Below are 21,531 nucleotides of genomic sequence, written 5' to 3' on the forward strand. Positions count from 1 at the left end.
GTGTGTGTGTGTGTGTGTGTGTGTGTGTGTGTCTTAGTTACCTGGTCCACAGACAGTGGATTTAATGCCAGTCTGCTCCAGAGCAGGAACTCGGTTCATGGCGCCCTCTATGTGCTGCATGAACACATCCCAGTCCAGATCAAACAGGCTGAATGCAAACTTATCAGACACCTAGGAAACAACACACGTGTCGAACTAAATTAAAGTTCAAAACAAGCCATACTGACCACACTCTTAGTTTCAGACAGAGACCACCACTGAATAGGCATAGATGAAAAGGCAATACTGCACATACAGTACTACTATAGTTATACATGCATGGTTCAAATGATAAAACTAAGTGGGATATTTTCTTAACCACCCACAAATCTTTGTGTGATGGGGAACATAAGCCAAAAATAGCAGATCCACAAGCTCACAATGCCTCGCGCTGTGAGGCATTGTGAGCTTGTAGATCGGTTATTTTCAGAGAGTTGGTGTGGACGAAAAAAGAAAAAGCCAACGGTCAAGTTGACTGAATATTGAGGGTTTAAAATCTTAACTGTCTGTAAATGCATATTAACACAAATCCAACATGTTAATAGAAAAATGATGTATGTCAACCAAGTCTATGAACCTATCTAGAAAATATATGATTTTGTTTTATCTGCAACACAATTTTATTCAATATGTAGTGGGGGTCCCTGCTTCATCTCTTTGTCAACTAGGCGGCAACCTTGGCCTGAAAAACGTTGAAGACCCCTGCTGCATACTAAACATGTGCACACATTCATATACATCAATGTACCAAACATGCAAAACATGTACAGACTCAGCCAACTCAGCCAATATTTATCATTATTATTTCATTATTTGTTAGAACAAACGTCTTTAAAGATAATGATTCTAATGTAGATACAATGATGTAAGAAGACTCCTATGTTCCCATATACTCCTATGTTCCCATACTCTTGGTGCTCTTCTTATTATAATGGCAAAATCCATCCACTCTTGGTAAGTTTTAATAAGTATACAACGTGACATAGATGCAGAGCTCAAACCTTTAGCACCCCCTGGTGGTTCTGCAAGTTTGTTTATGTCCCCAACGTAACTCAAGGGCACAGACTTTTAGTTAAATATTAAACAACAACACAGCTGCTATTGTGGTGTCTGTGGACCACTGTGACAGAAAGTCTTCCTGTTTCAACAGAACTAAAGCTTGTCCGTGTTTTTAACTAGCCTTAGTTTTCTTTAAGCAAGTTACAGGTGATACAGCACAGCTTGCATCTCTCTCGATGTGATAGCACAGTGAGGCATGAACCCCCCCCCCCCCCCCCAGTATCTATTGACATGGGACATCACGCATTTAGTGAGTTAGATGCCAGGTTCATGAGGTGCTTTTCCATTCATAGTTTTGATTTCATATTGAAGATCACCCAAAAGACAGCTTTTTTCCCTTTCATATAAACTTTTCATGCATAACACTGCAGAATAGCAAAGCTTGTCCTTGGATATTGAAGGAGCAATTAACTTTATCCAAGACCCTGTAGCCAATCCCTTCAAAGCCATCGATCCAGACAGTGCGTCTTTACCCAGTAGGTGTCTTTTCTTCTATCACTCTGTTAATTCTGTTCTTTGCACTTTCCACCCTTTCTTCTAGATAGATCGTTCACACTACATCAAAGCACCCATTGACCAGACAGAAGGGGGGAAAAAAACCTGCCGTTCGCATAAATTCTGTAGAATGTCAAAGCTCTGCCACTATATGCAACAAGTCTGCACATGACACAGACATGAGACAGAAAGCATAAGTCTGACTCTGAGCAGTAGACTGCATACATATATTGACAATACAAATACAGTATATGTAGAAATATATAAATTGTTGCTCTCCTAAAACCTGTGCAAGTACAGTTTTTTTTTGGTGTTGAAATTCACAGAGGCGGATAGTTTTCAACATTCAACACATTTCATGTTTCACTGCTTTGGCATTAATAACCTTTTTATGCAAACTAAGACAAACGTGGTTAATTGCAGGAAACTAAACTTGTTTTGACAGTGTGGCCCTGTCTACATACAGCATTCATACTGTACAGTATGTATGTTAATCTGCCACCTCACAACTCATCAGCAGGGTTTCGTTGAGTTCCACAAAATAACCTTGTATTCCCAAAATGTGTATGGCACTTGTAGCTTGGTTTTGGATATGTTGCTAGGCAACTAAAATAATATCTTTTAGTCACAGACAGTTTAAAAACACAAGGCGTGGCTCCCATCAGGACAGTACTATACATACATCTATGATGTATCTATGACGTATGACTTGATATATGGATAAGGTTCCAGCCCTATGCACACCTCACTGACTTCCATTGTAAAATGTAAGTCACGTATTTCAGAAAATATAAAATGTGTGGAGGTACAGTATCTCCTTGGCCTACTGGCAGCGTGTACAATAAATGTGGCACTGATCGGTCTTTTGTGAGATTAGCCCCTGTTTAAAGGTCGGGTAAGTGATATTTTTTGGTTACATCAAAAGGTTTTTTGTTAAAAAGGTAAATCACTATATTCTGATAGTAATCATTGCTAGACTCCTGTTACTGAACAAACACTCTATAGCAATGAGTACTATATAGAGCAATTTAACACTTATTTTAACCAAAGAAAATCACTTACCTTACCGCTTTAACACAAAAAAAACAATAAACAACTAATCTTCGTTACCGAATGCGTTCCCAGATTGGCCTCAGACTAACAGGCAGACAGAAACACAGACAGACCCTCTTATAGACAGCTATCCTCCTACAGAGCCATGCCATAAAAACAGCATACAAAAATCCATTATAATATGTCTGTGATAGGCCTACCGATATACTTTGTTCAAGTGAATACTTTGTTCAAGTGAACACAGGTCAATAGGTAATAAGAGGAGTAAGGAATGGATAGATTTTCAAAGGAGAAACAGAAGCAGGTAAAACATTCTGGAAATGTCTGGAAATCTTGTCTTCTCATTTGTATTTGACCGGTAGGGATCAAATGGATCATCAAAATAGAGGCCTACTGTATGGCTTGTTTTCCTAACACATTTAAGTGAGTCTGTACAATTCTTACAATATGAATCTACTAAAGAATGTTTCCATCTCATTCAGTGCATCATTATGAAAATGAATAGGATGAATGGTTGCTATTCCTGAGTACTAGAGGGTCTATGTTCCAACTGTGCAGGAAGGGCGCAGATAAATACATGCAATCACACAGCAAGAGCGGACATGAAGATACTGCTTGACACTACATAGCAAATCCACAGAACTGAACAAACACTGCAAGCTTTCCTGAGGATCACTCTCCATGCTTCTCAATGATGAGACCCATCCCATGGAACTGCCTTGAAAACTTTGTTTGTTTGTTATAGTGCACTTTTCTGCTCTGCCAACATTATTTGAAAGGCACGCAAGCCTGCTACACTTTTTACACTTTTTATTTGGCATTAGTAAATAAAACTAAACGATTAGAGTCGTGAGATTGATAACACGTGTTATAGAGGCTATTTTGGACGGTTATGAATACAGGTGAGCCTTGAGAGTTTGCCTTGGCTTGGGCCCAAAAACTTTTAAAATTGAATCCAGTAATCCACAACCCCCCACCCCCCAAAACACCACCAGCTGAACCATAGTGCATGCCAGAGTGTGTAAATAGCAATTGAAAGTTGAATATATATTTGTGTAGTGAAGTGATATGCTGAGTCTTCTGGCTTGTGGCCTCCAAGCTAACACAGCAGGAAGTAATACACTCAAAAGAGAATGCATTAGGTAGGCATATGTGGAAAGAGGGGGGGGAGAAAAAAACATAAGAGGATAGACAGGAAAATGCATTAAATAATCAAATGAAAGAGATTTGATGTTTTTCTGTTAATCCATTCAAGCCGGGAACGCATACTCCGTCATTTTAGATTTTTAGCTATAACCATTGTTTTATACTTTGGCCTATAGCAGATCTACAAGTTTGTAGATCTGCATTTTTTTTTGAAAATGTGTGTAAATCTTTGAATATATATGTTTTTTAAAGCAATTTCTTTTTACTCAAATCTTTGCTTCTGGGGGGTCCCTGGAACAACATATTTTGATGGGGATCGGCGGCAAAAGCAGATCTACAAGCTATGAGCAGATCTACAAGCTCATAGCGCGGCACTCTGTGGCGCTTTGAGCTTGTATATCTATTATTTTTTGAGTAGCCAAATAAATGTAAAAGGACAGAGATGCGTTCCCGGATTGAATGGGTTAACTCAAACTGTCACAGTCAGAGATAGACAGGTGGACAGACAGTAGAGCCCGACTGATATATCGGCCATTATTTGACCTTTTTTTGACGACATTGGCATCTGCAATTATGCAGCCGATGTGTCCAGTATTTTAAACATGTTCAACCTAACGTCCCTATTTTGGGCATGCTATTATAGCGTTGCTGTTGGGCAGGAACCGCGTATATTCTCCATATTATAACTTTTTGTGTTTTTTTGTTAATTAATGCCCTACTTGATCATACTACAGCGTCAGTAAGTAAGTAACGTTTTGGAGATATAGGAGACTATAGGTAAAAGTTTTCAAAACAGCAGCTCTACAAGGTCGAAAAGCGTTGTGAAATCTTTTCATAATTATATTGAAATGTAACACTTAATTCAAAACTCCTCTATCAAAAATGTATTTGTGTTCCATTATTATTTGCTTGCTTATAAGTTAAAATGTTCTCAAATAGACACTTCAATCAAATCAAGTTTTTCAAATTGATTAGAAACATCGGTAATGGGTGGTCTAGGACTTTCCAAAATCTCGGTTGGGTTTAAAACGGACAGTAATTCAAGCAGACAGTTGGACTGATAAGATAGGAGGACCAACAGTAATTCAAAGAGACGGTCATGCACACAGACAGGGGGGGTCAAAGAGTCAGACAGGAAATCCGATATTCAGACAGTATTTGATGCCGTCTAGTCTCAGGCCAACCAATAGTGGGACACAATAAAAGGGACCCAAAAAAAAAAGAACATTTAAGGTCACCTTGTCATTAATTGTAAAACAGCCAGAGAGTTAAGTATCATTTGGGTTACTTACGTCATCCCAGAAGACAGGATTGTTTTCATACCCCCCGACGGAGAGAGCGTCACCTTGCAGACGCAGGTACACTGAAGCATCATGGTCCCTGACATTTGGCATATTCTGAAAAAAAAAGAAAAAGAGAAGATACAGTAGAAGTGAAAACTTTGATCTGTGATGAAAAACTAATCAGACTGAGTTTGTTTAATTCCATGTCCTTCATGGCAGTAAATTCAGTCATAATTAAAGTCTTGGAGGGAGAGACGCTGTGTTTGTTCGATAATGAACACACACACACACACACACACACACACACACACACACACACACACACACACACACACACACACACACACACACACACACACACACACACACACACACACACACACACACACACACACACACACACACACACACACACACACACACACACACACACACACAATACAACTATACTTTCTTTTCCTTTTTTTTTTAGTCCCTCCACCGAACATGGGCCAATTGTGTTCGTATAGTCGCTCTAGACACCACGGTGGTGGATAGGTACTTTACCCGTGCGCCACCCAAGCGCCCTCAACTACACGTTCAAACGTTCACACACACACACTGTCAGGAAGATGCTTGGTCTGGTATTTTGTGCAATCTAAAGTCTAATCTGCACTCACATGATGTGTCACACATGAAAAACAATGCAACACATCGTCGCACAAGTCTGGTTGAAGGTACAGCTCTCCTGATGATATGCGCATGTGTAAATATCTGTATATATCTTGCTTATGTGTGTTTATGCATGTGTGTGGCTTTGCACATACAGTAGTAATGCTGTATCTTCTGAAAAACTGCAAAAGACAGTTCAGCTTTGACCTACACACACACACACGCACACACACACACAACTGTACACATACATATACCATAGAATCTATGGCATAGATGCATGCTGATGATGACATGGAGAATAAATACAGTTAATAAACCCTCATTACCATCATCACTCACAGACACAACCACACACACTGTCACTGTTGTCAGTGGCATCCAGTCACTCACACTTACAGTACACTCACATCTAACACGTTCAACTCAGCACTTCCTACACATAACGGCCTGTAGTGCCCCCTGTTGGTCAAATAACTAATACAGGACACAAGAACACACAACACAAGACAAACCCACAGACAACTTTAACTTATTTATACATTTATAGTAATTACTAGTGCTGCTACAATGTCTGAGGACCATAACAAAAATAAATGTAAATATATAAAGATTTTGTTTGACTGTAATAACTGAGTGAAAGTTCAGAGGGCAGGGGTCTGGTCTTACCTGTATACCCTCAATTCTCTCGGTTACTACGTAGGCATGGTGCATAGCAACGAGAGGCACCCTGACTCCTGCCATGTCGCCCAGCTTGGGGGCCCAGACACCTGCATGGCACACGTGGACAGACACACAACATAAGCACACAACATATCAAAAATCTCACCTACAAATCAAGAATCTCTTTTATTTAAAAGATTACTGTTATTAACAAGCTATAAAGGACCCAGGCCAACTAGCAGGCCTATAGGCTAACTGCGTAGTACAGTGTCATCAAGCTGTACCGACTAGGTTTGGGTAGGATCCATTCATTCCAATGATGGAATATTTTGATAGGTTCTCATATTTGAATGTGCAATGCCCCCGTTAGCTATGCGCCCACTTGAGACACTAAAAGAAAAAAAACAAGGGGAAAAACGCAGCTAGACTGAATTAATATTTTGTCGCAAGTCTGTGTTTGTTGTAACATTTCTTCAGCTGAAAAAAGTATGAATATAACTATTTTTTTTTGTCACCAGAGAGAATAACCAGAGACTTCAGTATACTTTTGCCTTAACATTAGCTAGTTAATATGGGAAGGATGTGGTTTAATGTGGTGATACATACAGTATTGTAGATTGTGATATGATAGATTCAACATTAGGATATCCAATGAAAATAGGACCCTGCTGGCACAGCCCCTTCATTATCTACAGTACGTACTGTAGGGGCCTTCACAGACTCTAAAGCCAGAGTCACATTAACCAGGCTAAGCCAACTATTCGTTTGCACTCAAGTTCTAAGACAAACAGAAGAGGCCCCTAATGTTTGTGCAATCAGTTACGGACTACCCTCTGGTGGTCAGTGCAAGAAATACATGGGTAACTAGAAAAAGTGCTCCTTGGAGCAGACGGACGGACACACAGACACACGGACAGACAGACGGACGGACAGGGTGCAAAACACAGTCTCGGCCATGCCTTTGGCCTGGCGGAGACAACAAACTGTTGTACTGTACAGCACACTTTATCTGCAAGAGAGATTACAGGCTGTATCTCGACTGCACCTTAGACCAGCTCAGCCTCAGACCTCATCTAATGTCCAGGCCAGCACAGTCGAGGTACAGTATTTTCCTGCTATTTAGAGAGCGCATTATTCAGATTAAGATACGCCCCTACGTAGGTTGCTTCACAACAAAAACTGTTGAAAAGTAGATGCTGCATGTGCATCTTTGAGAGAGAGAGACAGATAGAGAGACAGACAGACAGACAAAGAGACAGAGAGAGATGCTTTATTTCAATAACATTTGCCTAGACTTTATTGTTTTTTGTTACGTTTCACAATTAAAATGTTTTAATAAAATGTTCTAAGTAGACTTAATGATTCCTTCATAGTAGTTATGATATTAATAGTATCTAACCTGCACAGTTGACCACACAGGGTGTCTCAATGGTGCCATGAATAGTCTCTACTGCTTTGACTCTCTTCACTCCAAGGTCATCTGCCCGCACCTGGATACCAGTCACCGGACAGTTCTCTATCACCTGTTTGGAGGAGGGGCACACAGACACAAACGTCACAGCCAATCAGATTAAAAAAAAAATCAAAATTCAGTTATTTTCCAGATTATAAAAAATACTACAGTTTTAGGGGATATGACGTTATCTAAAACATGCTTCTTGGCGAGACATAATGGAATTATCAGAGCAGTTATTTAACTACTCTCCACTTTATATTATAGTTATTACAGTTAAAGGAAAGAAACAATTAGACTGGCAAACAAACAAATCTGGGGAGAGGAGATGAGAGGAGAGGAGAGGAGAGGAGAGGAGAGGAGAGGAGAGGAGAGGAGAAAGGAACAGGAATGAGACCATTGTGTCAGTAGTATTGTACACATTACCGTTGCTCCCCTGGCAGAAGCAGCCCTGGTCAGAGTGGTACAGGTGCCTGCTGGGTCCATGGTTCCATCTTTAGGTACATACAGTGTTCCGTATAGGTCATCAACATTCATCAGTGGATACAGGTCTTTGGTCTCCGCAGGGGACAGGACGTAGGACTCGATACCGTAAACCTTACCCAGCTAGAGAGGAATCATTAAGAATATGATTAACTTTACTTAAGTTATGCGTTCTTGGTCATCTGCCTGGCCACTATGACATCAGCGGAACAGGATATATGCCCTGTTATTGTATATGCATGATTCTAGCTTAAATACTAGATTAATTACAGGATTACATCTGTAATTGTCAGGCAGACTAATTGGATAATAAGCTAATTATGAATAATTGCAAATATTAAAACTAGCTGATGTCAAATACCTTTACATAAATTAACATAATGCATAATTTACCAGAATGGTGTCAACTTCAGTACACATACTCGCTCACGCGATTTCTGGTCTTTTCAATTCTTCTTCATTAAGAATTGCCAAACGAAAGGTAAGTGCCATGAATTCATACATATTTTTGAAAACATATGTCAAATTGTATCAATATCTTCCAATATTTAGGCATATAAAATATGTTAACTTAGACCCGTATTTTAATGCTGATGATCACCCACTTCTCTCCTATACCACTTCAATCCAGTACATTGCTAGCCTACTGAAAATGGCCCCGGCACAGCTGCACTCTTAAACCCATTACTTCCAATAGCTTGTGCTGTGAAATGACGAGTTGCCACGGTGAGCTCAGCTCAAGTTCAACCTTGCTGAACTTTGACCGCTGCACGCTGTGACAAATTAATGCACGGCAAAAGCTAAACAAGGCATCCAGCCCGGCACAGAAGGGAAACCAGAGCTGAGATGAACCCGATGAACCATAAGTCTTTATATTTTATTATAGTTTTATCCTTGCTTATAACCATACATTTATGATTCCTCCTGTAGATGTTGTAGAGGCAAATTCCAATATTTAGTTTAGACACTACTGGCTGATGACAGAACTTATTGTTTAGACGTGTGCTCAGAAACACAAGTTAATGTTCATATCGAGACCGTGAGATGAAAACACTATGTTGGAAAGATGTTTCCACTCAAGCAGACATGTCAGGGTTTTTTTAACAGCTTGTTGTAGGTTAGCAATATGTGTGGTGTATGATAAATACAGGTTATGTGTATCCCCTAAATAGCTCAACAGACCTATTATGGTGTCTTAATTGAAGTCATAATTTTCATACAGAATAAATTATAAAAAACGTGTCCCGACGACCCGATAGCAGAGTGGTTAGGGCTCAAACCACATCACATGGTCTCAAATGCCTGACAGCGAGTCCAATGCAGTGCAATAAAAAAAAAAATGATTGTATATTCACCGGTGCATCTTCCCTCCCTTCAAACACCCCTACCTCCTTCCCTCTAACCCCCCAATCATCCATCCATCCACCCTCTCTTCCACTCATCTCTACCTCTTCCACAATGACCAATAACAAGGTATCTGTCTGGTGTCAGTCCGTACCGACATGAGGCGCTTGTACTCGTCCAGTCTCTGTTTGTTGGAGGCGATGAAAAGACCTCCATTTTGGATCCATCCTGTGTCGAGGCCAGTCTCCTCCTCCAGGTCTTTGCTGATCACGTTCCTGGTGTGGGCTAGGAGTTCAACTTCCACATCACTGGGCCGCAGCTGCCACAGAAGGCCTATTGGTAACACAGGCGGGAACGCATGTAATCATGCTTATGTAAATGTATCACAGCACAATGTAGGCTACAATACATATTAAATACACATAAGCAGGCATACACTCTAACGTGAATATTACTCATATTACTCGTATGTATGTGGGCATAATAGTGTTTTTAAATACATTTATTTAAATGTATTTTCTTTTTAAATCAAAATAACTGGCCAGCAAAAGATATGCCACTAATACGGCTAGTATCAGGGCTTTGTACGTGTATGTATGTACTGAGTGTTCTATAAAGCACTGTGTCTAATAACTTGGCATGAATGAAGGCAGACCACTGGGTTAATCCTGATGGTATTAACTGTGTGGCTCTTATTCAGTCAATTCTTTTTGCAGTTTAAAATGCATTGTTCATTAATAAGCCATCACTAGCACAGGCTAATCTCTAAAGTCAACTGAAGTCACATGCGTCACATGAGTGATTATACACTTTCTTTTTTTCCCTTGCAAATTACCATGTTAACACAAGTATATACAAATTTGAAATTCTTCAAATCTACCCCAATTATTATGGCCCAAATCAATTAATCAGTCAGTCAATCATTTAAAATGAGGTTGAGTTTTTCAATATTGTACAAGACATCGAGCATGTTGCCATCTCTAGCATTCCGGTATATACAAACAAACAAGACTCTGGTACAGTAAGTGACAATGGGACCACAAGTGCAGATTCCAGGGACTGGGAAGGGTATCGTACATGGCCCTGATAAGGAAGCTCAGCCTCGCTTGGGGCATCTTCCACATGTCTGCCCAGGTGATGACCCTGTTGACTACGGCCTCCCAATTGATCCGTCTCCCTTGTTGCTGTTGGCCCACAGCCTTGAGCATATAGCTCTGCTCTCCTCTTCCATCTTCACCACTTCGAGCTGGAGGATTTCCATCTCCCGCCTCCCGTTCTGTTTGGGAATAATCCTCCTCTGAAGCATATCTCCAAATCGCTCTTTGACTTCCTCGTAGATGATGTGTCCCATGATGTTTAGTTTGGAGTAGGTTACGCTGCCTCTTAGTGCACTTTGGAGGGTGGTGCATAGATTCTGATCGAAGCTGCTCCAGGAGTCTTTGTCGTTGGCTTTTGGCCACTTGACTTTGGCTTTCCGGATTGGCTTCTCTGGTGCTCCTCTTGTGGGTTCTCTGCTTGGTGTTTCGTTGTGCTGTGGGCTGTGCTGTTGTTGTTGTTGCTGCACCTCCTGCTGGGAAGGCTGGTCCTCCTCTCTCTCACCAGCTGCAATGGTGGGATCAGTAAAGCTGTGGTGCTCAACCTGGCTATGATTCCTCCTTGTCTGATCTGCTTTTGCAGTGCATGCTTGCATCTGGTTGCGGCCGGGCTGTTTCTTCCTTATACTACTTGTAGTTGAGTTAGGGAGTCCATGGAGCTTGCTTCACAGACATGTGTCTTCCCTGGACAACTAAAATCTTTCTCTCACTCTCTGGGGAAGGCTGTGAGTGCATAAATAATTAAATGCACCGCCAACTTTTGTAACGTTCACGTTACAAAATAATATTTCCTGCAGGATAGACACAGCAAGGTGCATCCCTCTACTGTCAATAGTATGCACTGCATGTCATTGCTGAGAACTAAAATTATGTTTATAATATCGACGAATCAACACAAAAAACTCTTAATAGATTTATTTTTATAAATCGACTTAATATATTAGTACTCTATTATACAGTACTTCATTGCACTATAATGGTGTGCAAAAATACTGTTGTGAGCTTGTAGATATGCAATTGTCACTAAAAATGTGAAAATGTCATTAATCATAACCGAGGCAAAAGTGTCAAATAATTGTGGTATTGATTTGAAGTCGCCCAGCCCTGCACGAACCCCCCTTCTCCTAAACACATTACATTACATTACATTACAGTCATTTAGCAGACGCTTTTATCCAAAGCGACTTACAATAAGTGTATTCAATATAGTACCAAACACATGTTGGTACCTGCAGTGTGCCAGGTTGTTCCAGCAGTCAGTCGGTCCCTCTCTAGCAGGACAACATTGGTCATACCCATTTTAGCAAGGTGGTAGAGGGTCTGACAGCCCAAGCTGCCCCCTCCGATCACAACAGCATCTGCAGACCTGAGGCAGATAGCAGAGACCCGGTTAATCATCAACTTCATCATTAGATTAGAAAGTGCTACTTTCTCTGTCACAGAATGAGTAGTGTCTTGGAATTGTGATCAGCAACATAATCTTGTTGTATGTAGAATGCACCAACTCATTAATGATGAGCAGTGTGTGAGCCATCAACACAATCAGAACCACCAAGCTTACCGAATTGAACAGTTCCTTAAGTTCCTTGAAAATGTGGCTTTTAAAACTTGACTTAAAAGGGATAGTTCACCCCCAAAATGACTTTTTTCCTATCGATTAGTCACCCCATGGAGACTTGAATTCATGCATATTTTTTAGTTTTTTAAACCAATAATTTGATGACCGGCAGCGGTTCCGGTACGAGACACAAAGAGTCTCCTTTGCGTCTCCTACTGGAACCGCTGCCTACCGGTCCGCTGGTCATCAAATTATTGGCTTATGAATGCGACAAAAAACAAAAAAATATCCATGAATTCAAGTCTCCAGAGGGGGGACTAATCGATAGAAAAGTCATTGTTTGGGTGAACTATCCCTTTAATACAATCCGTATTTTTGATTGGTCCACCCATCCATTCAGTAAACCCTCATCCCATCCACAAAATCCAAACATCCAAACACCAACTGACACATCTATCAATTCAACCATCCATCCCTCTACTAACTACTGCATCTATATTCACCTGTCCTCTCTTCCAAACATCCTCACCTTGGTAGAGGTTTAGTAGGCCCTTGAACCCCGCCTTCCTGTTTGAGGGTCTTCTCATAGGGAACGCTCTTCTCCTGGGTGTGGTCCGTGCTGTAGGAGTGAGCACTCACCCGGCATAGAGGGGAGAGCGGGGGTCGCACTGCTGACACTGCCCTCCAAACTGTACTCCCTAGGAAGGCCATGGCCCTTGTAGACAGAGCACACACAGGGAGAGAGCATTTTGCATGTAAGCAAAGGAAACCAAAGTTCTGCTTGTGGTGAGGCAGAGGAAAAAATACTGAGGCACTCCGTCTTCAGGTGAAAAAATATCAGGGTTTATTTGGCAGATGAGCACTCAGGTCTTCAACAGGGTTGAACTCCAGTGGTGTGAAGTAACTAAGTACATGTACTCAAGTACTGTACTTAAGTACAATTTTGAAGTATTGTTTTACTTTACTGGAGTATTTCAATTATTTTACTTCTACTCCATTACGTCTCAGAGGCAAATATAGTACTTTTACTCCACTACAATTATTGGACAACTAGTTACTAGTTACTTTGTAGATTTGAAATAATATTACAAAACATACATTAACCACTTCAGCCCTATATAGACTTTGGCTATTTGAAAAGAGCCGATCTACAAGCTAACAACGCGTCGAATCACGACGTGTTGTGAGCTTGTAGATCTGCTATTTTCAAATGATTTTATACATTTTGAAAACATGAAATGGAAGATTTCTGCATAATGAGTACTTTTACTTTTGGTACTTTAAGTACATTTTGATGCCAATACTTTTGTACTTTTACTCAAGTAAATTCTGAATACCAGTACTTGTAAAAGAATATTTCTGCATTGTGGTCTTGATACTTTTACATAAAAAATGTGAGTACCACCACTGATATTCTCTGACTGTTGTTGCATTCCCACTCTGTTCAGCTGAGCTAATGTAATAAAGAAACGGTACGCTATAAGTGAGACTAAACAAAGGTCAAATAATTCTTAGCCAAAAGATGTTATCGATCGTCTCGCAGACAATTGCCAAACAAATCAGAAAGACCACAAAAAAGGTAAACATGTGCCAGCCAGACAGAAGTGTAAAGTAAACTTCAAATAACCTCAAAACTAAACAGCAGTTTTAGAAAACATTACGTGACAATATCACATGTCGAATGAATGGTGAGGAGTTTTGTGGATAACGTTGTTCAACAGGCGCAAAACAGGACCTGTACAACTAGAAAATCAACCATCAAACATCTTAATATGTATCATCACAGGTATGTTTTTTGTCAGTTTAATACTGGTCGCGTACTAAGCTAAAATGCTGAGCGCCTACTCTGTAACTCATCAATAATTTTGTCAAAAGACAAATAGAACATTTACAATGATATTTGGTAAGTTGAACTTGTTCCCTATGAGAATATTTGTTAGATGTGCAACACCTAAATGGAATTGTATTTTGCAGTAGCCTATGGCTAAATATTCAGACCCCATAAAGTGTACCTGATAATAACTTTAAGACTGTTTAAGAGTAACAATGAGGCACAGAAAAAGTAGGATATAAAACTCATGGCAAACAGAACTTTGCTGTAGAAAAAATGTGGAAGGTTATTTTACCCCATTTGACACTAGCCCACCATTTGTTAAACATTCATTATTGGCGCTGCAGAAAATGATCAGAGCAGGGAAATGATCAATGGAACACAGCTGGATATATAGGCTACTATGGAGTATGGGAAGCATAAGCAATTATTTATGAACATTTGAAATGTATTAATTCCTTGCCATGCAAAATGGCCAAAGTGAAATAATAAAATTCACTTTAATTTTCTAAATAATATAAAGTTTTATATTCACATGATATGCCATTACTACAAGGACAAGAGTTGATTAGCAGACGCTGGTCCTTTAAACTGCTCAAATAATAAACTGCCTTATGTCAGCCTGCAGAGATCAACATGGGGGGGGGGGAAACTAGCTAAAGAATGCGTGCATTGCCCCGGGTTGGCTTAATAGTACAGTAACAACACTGATAGGCTATACAAATTCCAGGCATCGCCCCGGCTGCGAGTAAACAAAGTAACCGAGATCAAGAAAGTATCGAAAGTTCAATGCACCCCGAAGCGCGCAGATGTAGCCTAGTTAGTAAGCCTACACACACCACGCAAACATTTCAAATGAAACGGGACACTACCACATGCCCACAGCCCACCACCACAGTATCAAAACAGACACGAGCAAAGAGGTAACGGTGCCAACTGCCAAGTATAACGTATGCGATCATAACATATGCGATCGCATGCGTTATACTTGGCAGTTGGCACTGCCTTTACTTCAAGGCTGCTGTATAGGAAACGACTGCAAGTGTAAGTTTCTCCACGAGCAAGAAAACAGTCGACTGGAGTAGCAGCTGCCACGCGCACACTTACAATCCTCTTCGTCTCCGCTTCTTTTAGAATGTTTCCGAAATGCAGGCCCGTTACAATCCACTGATTTAAAAAAAAAAACTGGTCGGAGTGAAGGATTTAGCACCGCGGAAACTCGAAAAATGGCCGAATAGTTGTGTGTATCGTTGCTGCTGGTGATCTCGGCAGTGCGTGGCAGGCAGCTCTCGGGCTGTCAGATCCTTCGTATCGTTCCTATGGGACTAGAATAGGTCTCGTAGTAACGTAATGTCAGCTACGTAACCTGGGCTGCCCTGACCCACACTCACAAGACAGACAGGCTGCAGAGTACAGTAGGAGAGGGAGACACGTCGCTGCAACCAAACGAAACGGAGCTTATTACATTAATAATTAATTAATACGTTCAAAATTTGAAATGCACGAATAGCATTTTGTCTGTTTGCAGATTATGTATCCCTGTATGATTGGCAAAAACAAAAATATCCTGTAGTAGCTAAACCTAAACAAGTCTGGTCTGGTGTTATTATTCAAAGACTAAGTAAATTGGAGATATTTAATTGATTTAAAAGATGAGTACAAACTTGCATAGCCTACAACAAGCTAGAGATGAAAAAGTGGGTAAGCTGAGTTTATAGTTGGTGCTGGTACCTACCCTCGACTACATTGCTGAATATTTTGCCGAATAAGGCCTGTGGAAGTAGAGGCTTGACAATCGTCTATATAACCTTATTTGGTTTTAACCTGCCTTTTTTATTTTTGTATAAACTTTTTGGATCATAAAGTAAACGCATGAAATCGACTGGTCCGACTTGGAGAGAAGAGGTTTCTGCCCGTCAGCAACAGTTCACTAACTCCCTCTCTCATTTGCTCACCTGCTCACTCACTTGACTTGATATAACAGGTTGCCAAGCAATAGAGGTTGCAGAGGCGAGGATATAGAACCCTGGGGGACTCCGGCATCCCAGAGCTCTATCCATCCATGGCCCCCTCCTTTTCCCCTCTACATCAAATCCTTTCACCGGAAATAGGTGATCAACACGTTGTGAGCTCATAGATCTGCTGTTCTCACAGATTGTTTGCCTATTATGTCATGCCCAAAATAGGGACGCTAGGATTCAAGTGGTTACATTTTGTTATATCATATCTCAAACCACTGGGCCTGAGGCCGGTGAAGAAGACAAGTCAGAACAGGTTTATTCCGCTCTGCTCTACAGCCCAGGTCAGATAAGCCAACAATGTGGTTACAAAATCTATGACCCTTGAACCTCGTCTACGAGGGGCACTCTGCTGGTTTCAATAAGAGAAAGCATGCAACACTCGCATAGCTTTAACTCACCCATCACCCTCTGCCTACAGATTACACAAGTCATGACTGTCATGATTTATGACCTTTATTTGCTTGATCCTGTACACAGATGTGGTGAATCACTCATCTACGTAAGCATGATTGATACCCGTGATCCGTGATTTGTAAACATGTCTCATATATCTTCTGGTCACGTAATGTGTCCAATACTGTATATATACTCTCCATGTGTGTATTAAACTTCAGAACTTGTCATGTGATACTGCCTGGTGTCATCTTGTTCTCCGCTCAACTGAAACATCACTCACCACCCTAAGTTAGATGGAGACTTAAGGGACCACATGGTTGGTCAACCAAAATCACAACAATGACCGAGTAATTGTAAAGTTTCATCTGCATTCGGAATGTTCGAGATATTGAACTTCAAAGATTTCATATTCTAAATAGCAACGCTGGCACACTGAGGGGTTACCTTTTATAATTCAAAATGAACTCTGAATGTAAACAACATTGCCTAGACTTGTTGGGAATGATGTATTGGCAATACAACATAAAAATGCAATATAATCTAATTAAATTAAAACAAAAGCCTTTATCTAATGCCTGTAACTCACCTTTATGGAATTGTAGCTGTTGGTTCATTTCTAAACAAAGCACTAGTGTACTATTGATCTATATGGCTTCTGGGATGATGCTGTTTGGTTACAGCATCGCAGTCTTAAGAGCACGAACACGTGCACGCGCGAATGCGCACAGAGCCACTCCAACCAGCATAATGAAATATTCAATTAGTTTGATGCTTGATCATTTTTTGTTAGGTTTACAAGTGTAAAAGTAGTTTCATTTTAGTTAGGAATTGACTTGCTTTAGTTTTTATTTAGTTTTAGTCTTTGTACGTTTTTTCAAGGAATGTTTTTGATTTATAGAAGCTAAAAAAGGTGGGATCATAGCATGCACATACACAATACATTTGATGGTGTAAAACAAAAACGAAATTTAACACGTGATATTCCATGGCTTCCTCGTTCATTAGACTGGAAGAACAGGTTTTGAGCTGAATGGTCTGAATAGAAAACGTTAATCACAGATAATGTTATCAATCTGAGCTGTTCCTCCAGCCAGTGCAATTGCTCAAAAAGCTGTAGGAACGGCGTGCAGTACCATACTTGTGTTTTGTCACTAAACACAAGCTGGGCCATTCCAGAAAATGGTGTATGTTTGTATCATACAGCTTGGAACATGCCTGTACGGGTGCAGTTATTTCAGGTATGATGATGATTTTGTGACCAAGCGTCCCTATATTGGTGGTGTGACACACTGTCAAACCACACTCAGCTGGTTAGGTCAGTTTATGACATTCCTGATCACTCCAAGAGCCCCCAGGTTATTACCTGTAGTCAATTTGGAGATGTAAAATCCCCTCCCTCGTTCCTATAAGCTCCGCTTCCGCAGAGGTGGAGTTAACCACTCTACCCTCACATTATAGTATAGTTACAGTACTCTCCACAGTTTCCCTTTAGGCCAGTTTTGCACTTTTTAGAACAGGTTGTACAAGACCACTCATCTCAGTATAGTCTCAGTATAGATAGCTATTTCTATGGCACATTTTGTGACCAAACAAAGTGTAATTTAGCCAGTGTTCAGATTTAGAGTGCATAGTTCTAAGAGGAGCAACCTTGTCAAGTACAATGTATATGACAATATCACTTTGATGGAACAAATAAGGCGTGTGTGTGTGTGTGTGTGTGTGTGTGTGTGTGTGTGTGTGCGTGTGTGTGTGCGTGTGCGTGCGTGCGCGTGTGTGTGTGTGTGTCATGGGCAGCAGCTGTTACTATCTCCAGTCATCTAAACCCAGAAAGCAAGCCAAGCAAAAGTAGAACATGAGCAATGATCAAATCTGTCTAGCGGTTTGCAGAAAGAACATTGTGTGTGTGATGTGTTTTAATGGTATTTTTCTGTTAATATGATATCTGATCAGAACATGTATGTATATTGTATAAAATGCATCTTTTGTACAATGTGCCCAATACAGTAAAACTATACTATAGTGTCACTTTAGCCAATAGACAATCTACAAGCTCCCAATGGGTTGTGTTGACATTCCCAAAATAGCGACGCTAGGGTTAAAGTTGTTAAATTAGCACCCCAAATGTTACTGTCTGTGTGGGTTTGTAGTTGTGGGAGCGGTGTAATTAGAAATGACAGCAACACACATGCTTGTGGCAAAGCTTGTAAATCCCTGGTGATCCTGGAAAGAGAAGACCAAACCCAATCCTGCACAGTAGGCTACAGACTTCCCTATCATGAAACAACCAACTACATAGCCATGTGTGTCAAGGGCACTAGTAGGCTGTAGTGTTTTACTGGTGGGCTGTTTGCTTCTTGATTACCTGATTTAACCTCTCTCACACACGCACACGCACACGCACGCACACACACACACACACACACACACACACACACACACACACACACACACACACACACACACACACACACACACACACACACACACACACACACACACACACACACACACACACACACACACACACACACACACACACACACACACACACTTCCTATAGCCAAGCTGTGGCAAAACCCAGCCTCTCAGGCATGAGCCAATTACATACTGAGTTTGAACACCCTCCCTCCTCTCCCATGCGAGTGGGATTTCTCCAGTTCATTCAGCCCTAGACAGGCCAGACTAACTGCTGGACTATGAGCTGAGTTTTGTGTGTTACTGTATGTGTATGAAACATTGATAATAGACAGTGGTGGAAAGTAACTCAAGTACACTTACTCAATTACTGTACTGAAGTACAATTTTGAGGTACTTTGATACTTTGATACTTTAAATAATTCTACTCTACACATATCAAAGACAAATATTGTAATGTTTTACTCTACTACAATTATTTGACAGCTTTAGTTACAAGTTAGTGAATTTAGATTTAGATTATTAATACAAAACATACATTAACCACTCAAGCGCAATTTTATACTTTGGCTATTCGAAAATAGCTGGTCTACAAGGTCGCAGTTGTTGACCTTGTAGACCAGCTATTTTCTTTTCAGCAATGTACTTTTACTTTAGCACTTCACTGTAGAATGGCACGCACTCTTGGACGGGTGCACAGTACACACAGACAGACAGACAGACAGACAGACAGACAGACAGACAGACAGACAGACAGACAGACAGACAGACAGACAGACAGACAGACAGACAGACAGACAGACAGACAGACAGACAGACAGACAGACAGACAGACAGACAGACAGACAGACAGACAGACAGACAGACACTACTTTTGTACGACACTGTCATACAGCAAAGTATGTATGTAGTTACGTGGGTAGGTACAATAGGTATGTACAGTATGTATATCGTTGCTGACAGCCTCAGGCAGAAAGCTCATCATCTCCATATTTTTAACTTTTTATGTTTTTCCCCCCATAAATTAATTAATGCCGTAATTCATCATACAAGAGTGTCACACAAAAGTATTGAAAATAGCAGATCTACAAGCTCACAACACATTGGTGAGAGACAGAGAGAGAGAGAGAGAGAGAGAGAGAGAGAGAGAGAGAGAGAGAGACAGACAGACAGACAGACAGACAGACAGACAGACAGACAGACAGACAGACAGACAGACAGACAGACAGACAGACAGACAGACAGACAGACAGACAGACAGACAGACAGACAGACAGACAGACAGACAGACAGACAGACAGAGAGAGAGACAGAGAGAGACAGAGAGAAGGGGGTACCTGTAAGTATTTGAGTCAGTAGTTATCTCCACAAAGCAAGATCTGCGGTTTAATAGAAGCAAACACACTTCCTGAAAATGCAGTAGAACCCCATGGCGAATGGCTCCTCAATTGGCCTAATCTGTGTGTTTGGTAATAGGTTATGCACAATCAGGTTGCAGGGCATTATCAGGATGGCGAGAGTAGGGTGTGACCAGACGTCAGCCGCACGGCTGCGCAAAAAAACTTGAATAAGGCTGATTGCATCATCAGTGTCCCTACCCATTCTCTACACAGCAGGTTCCAACAAAGGACAAGGAAAATAAGAACTGCAGAGTTTGGCAAGTCTTTTGTTCCTTCAGCTGAGGGACAGGTCTAAACATAGGATGTGATGGCATTGTGATGAGGGCCATAATTATCAATTATGTGCAAATTGCAATGGTTAATCCCTATGCAATAGTACAGTACTGAACATACTAGACCTCTCAGATTGCAGACTGATTGTTTGCATGGAGAATGTGCTTGACTGCTTGTGCAGACTAGTAAAGTATTGCTATCAAGCAAAAATGTTAATGTATTTAACGTATGTGTTTAAATGATCCCTTACACGGGCTTAAGGCTCATTTATGTTCAACATTTTCTGAAAGTGTACAGACCAGACAAAATGGAGCAGAGCAGGGAATTACATGAGCAGGGAAAGTACATTTACTCAAGTACTGTACTTAAGTACAATTTTTTGATACTTTGATTCTTTATAATTCTACTCCACAACATCTCAAGAGGCAAATATTGTACTTTTTACTCCACAATACTTATTTGACATCTTTAGTTACAAGTTACTTTGCAGATTTAGATGTAATACTTCAGCTATTCGGAAATAGACGATCTACAAGCTCACAACGTGTTGCGGTGTGGCGATGCACGTAGTTAGCTTGTAGATCTGCTATTTTCTATTTGCTATTTTTGAAAAAAAAATTTGAAAAAAAGTGAAAAGACATTCTGCATAATGAGTACTTTTGGTAATTTAAGTATATTTTGACATCAATGCTACTCTGTTTGAATACAGGAGTTTTACTTGTAACAGAGTATTTCTACATTGTGTATTGCTACTTTTACTTAGGTAAAAGATCAGAGTATTTCTTCCACCACTGGTTGTCAGAAGATGTTTGATTCTGAACTGCCCTCTAGTGGACATATTGCTTAATATCCTTGTCAACATCAAGGTCACACA

General features: G+C 40.5%; 1 protein-coding gene across 2 annotated transcripts in view; it reads right to left on the reverse strand.

The window, feature by feature from the left end:
* sardh (sarcosine dehydrogenase) overlaps positions 1-20,452 on the reverse strand; it is a 60,386-nt gene extending 39,934 nt beyond the window's left edge. Inside the window, exons 1-9 of one of the 2 annotated variants that reach the window (XM_080419089.1) lie at positions 20,322-20,452; positions 12,851-13,036; positions 11,993-12,129; positions 9,824-10,002; positions 8,269-8,448; positions 7,789-7,912; positions 6,396-6,496; positions 5,085-5,189; positions 42-171 (exon numbers count right to left, since the gene is read on the reverse strand). In XM_080419089.1, coding sequence (XP_080275215.1) covers positions 42-171; positions 5,085-5,189; positions 6,396-6,496; positions 7,789-7,912; positions 8,269-8,448; positions 9,824-10,002; positions 11,993-12,129; positions 12,851-13,032 — 1,138 coding nt within the window. In that variant the 5' untranslated portion in view covers positions 13,033-13,036; positions 20,322-20,452. Of the gene's footprint in view, positions 1-41; positions 172-5,084; positions 5,190-6,395; positions 6,497-7,788; positions 7,913-8,268; positions 8,449-9,823; positions 10,003-11,992; positions 12,130-12,850; positions 13,037-15,259; positions 15,448-20,321 lie in introns of those variants that run through there. The other variant, XM_080419088.1, reaches the window with a different exon arrangement.
* Between the last annotated feature and the right edge of the window lie 1,079 nt (positions 20,453-21,531).

This window comes from Gymnoscopelus braueri (assembly GCF_963280865.1).
Source record: "Gymnoscopelus braueri genome assembly, chromosome: 22".
Classification (NCBI taxonomy): Eukaryota; Metazoa; Chordata; class Actinopteri; order Myctophiformes; family Myctophidae; genus Gymnoscopelus; species Gymnoscopelus braueri.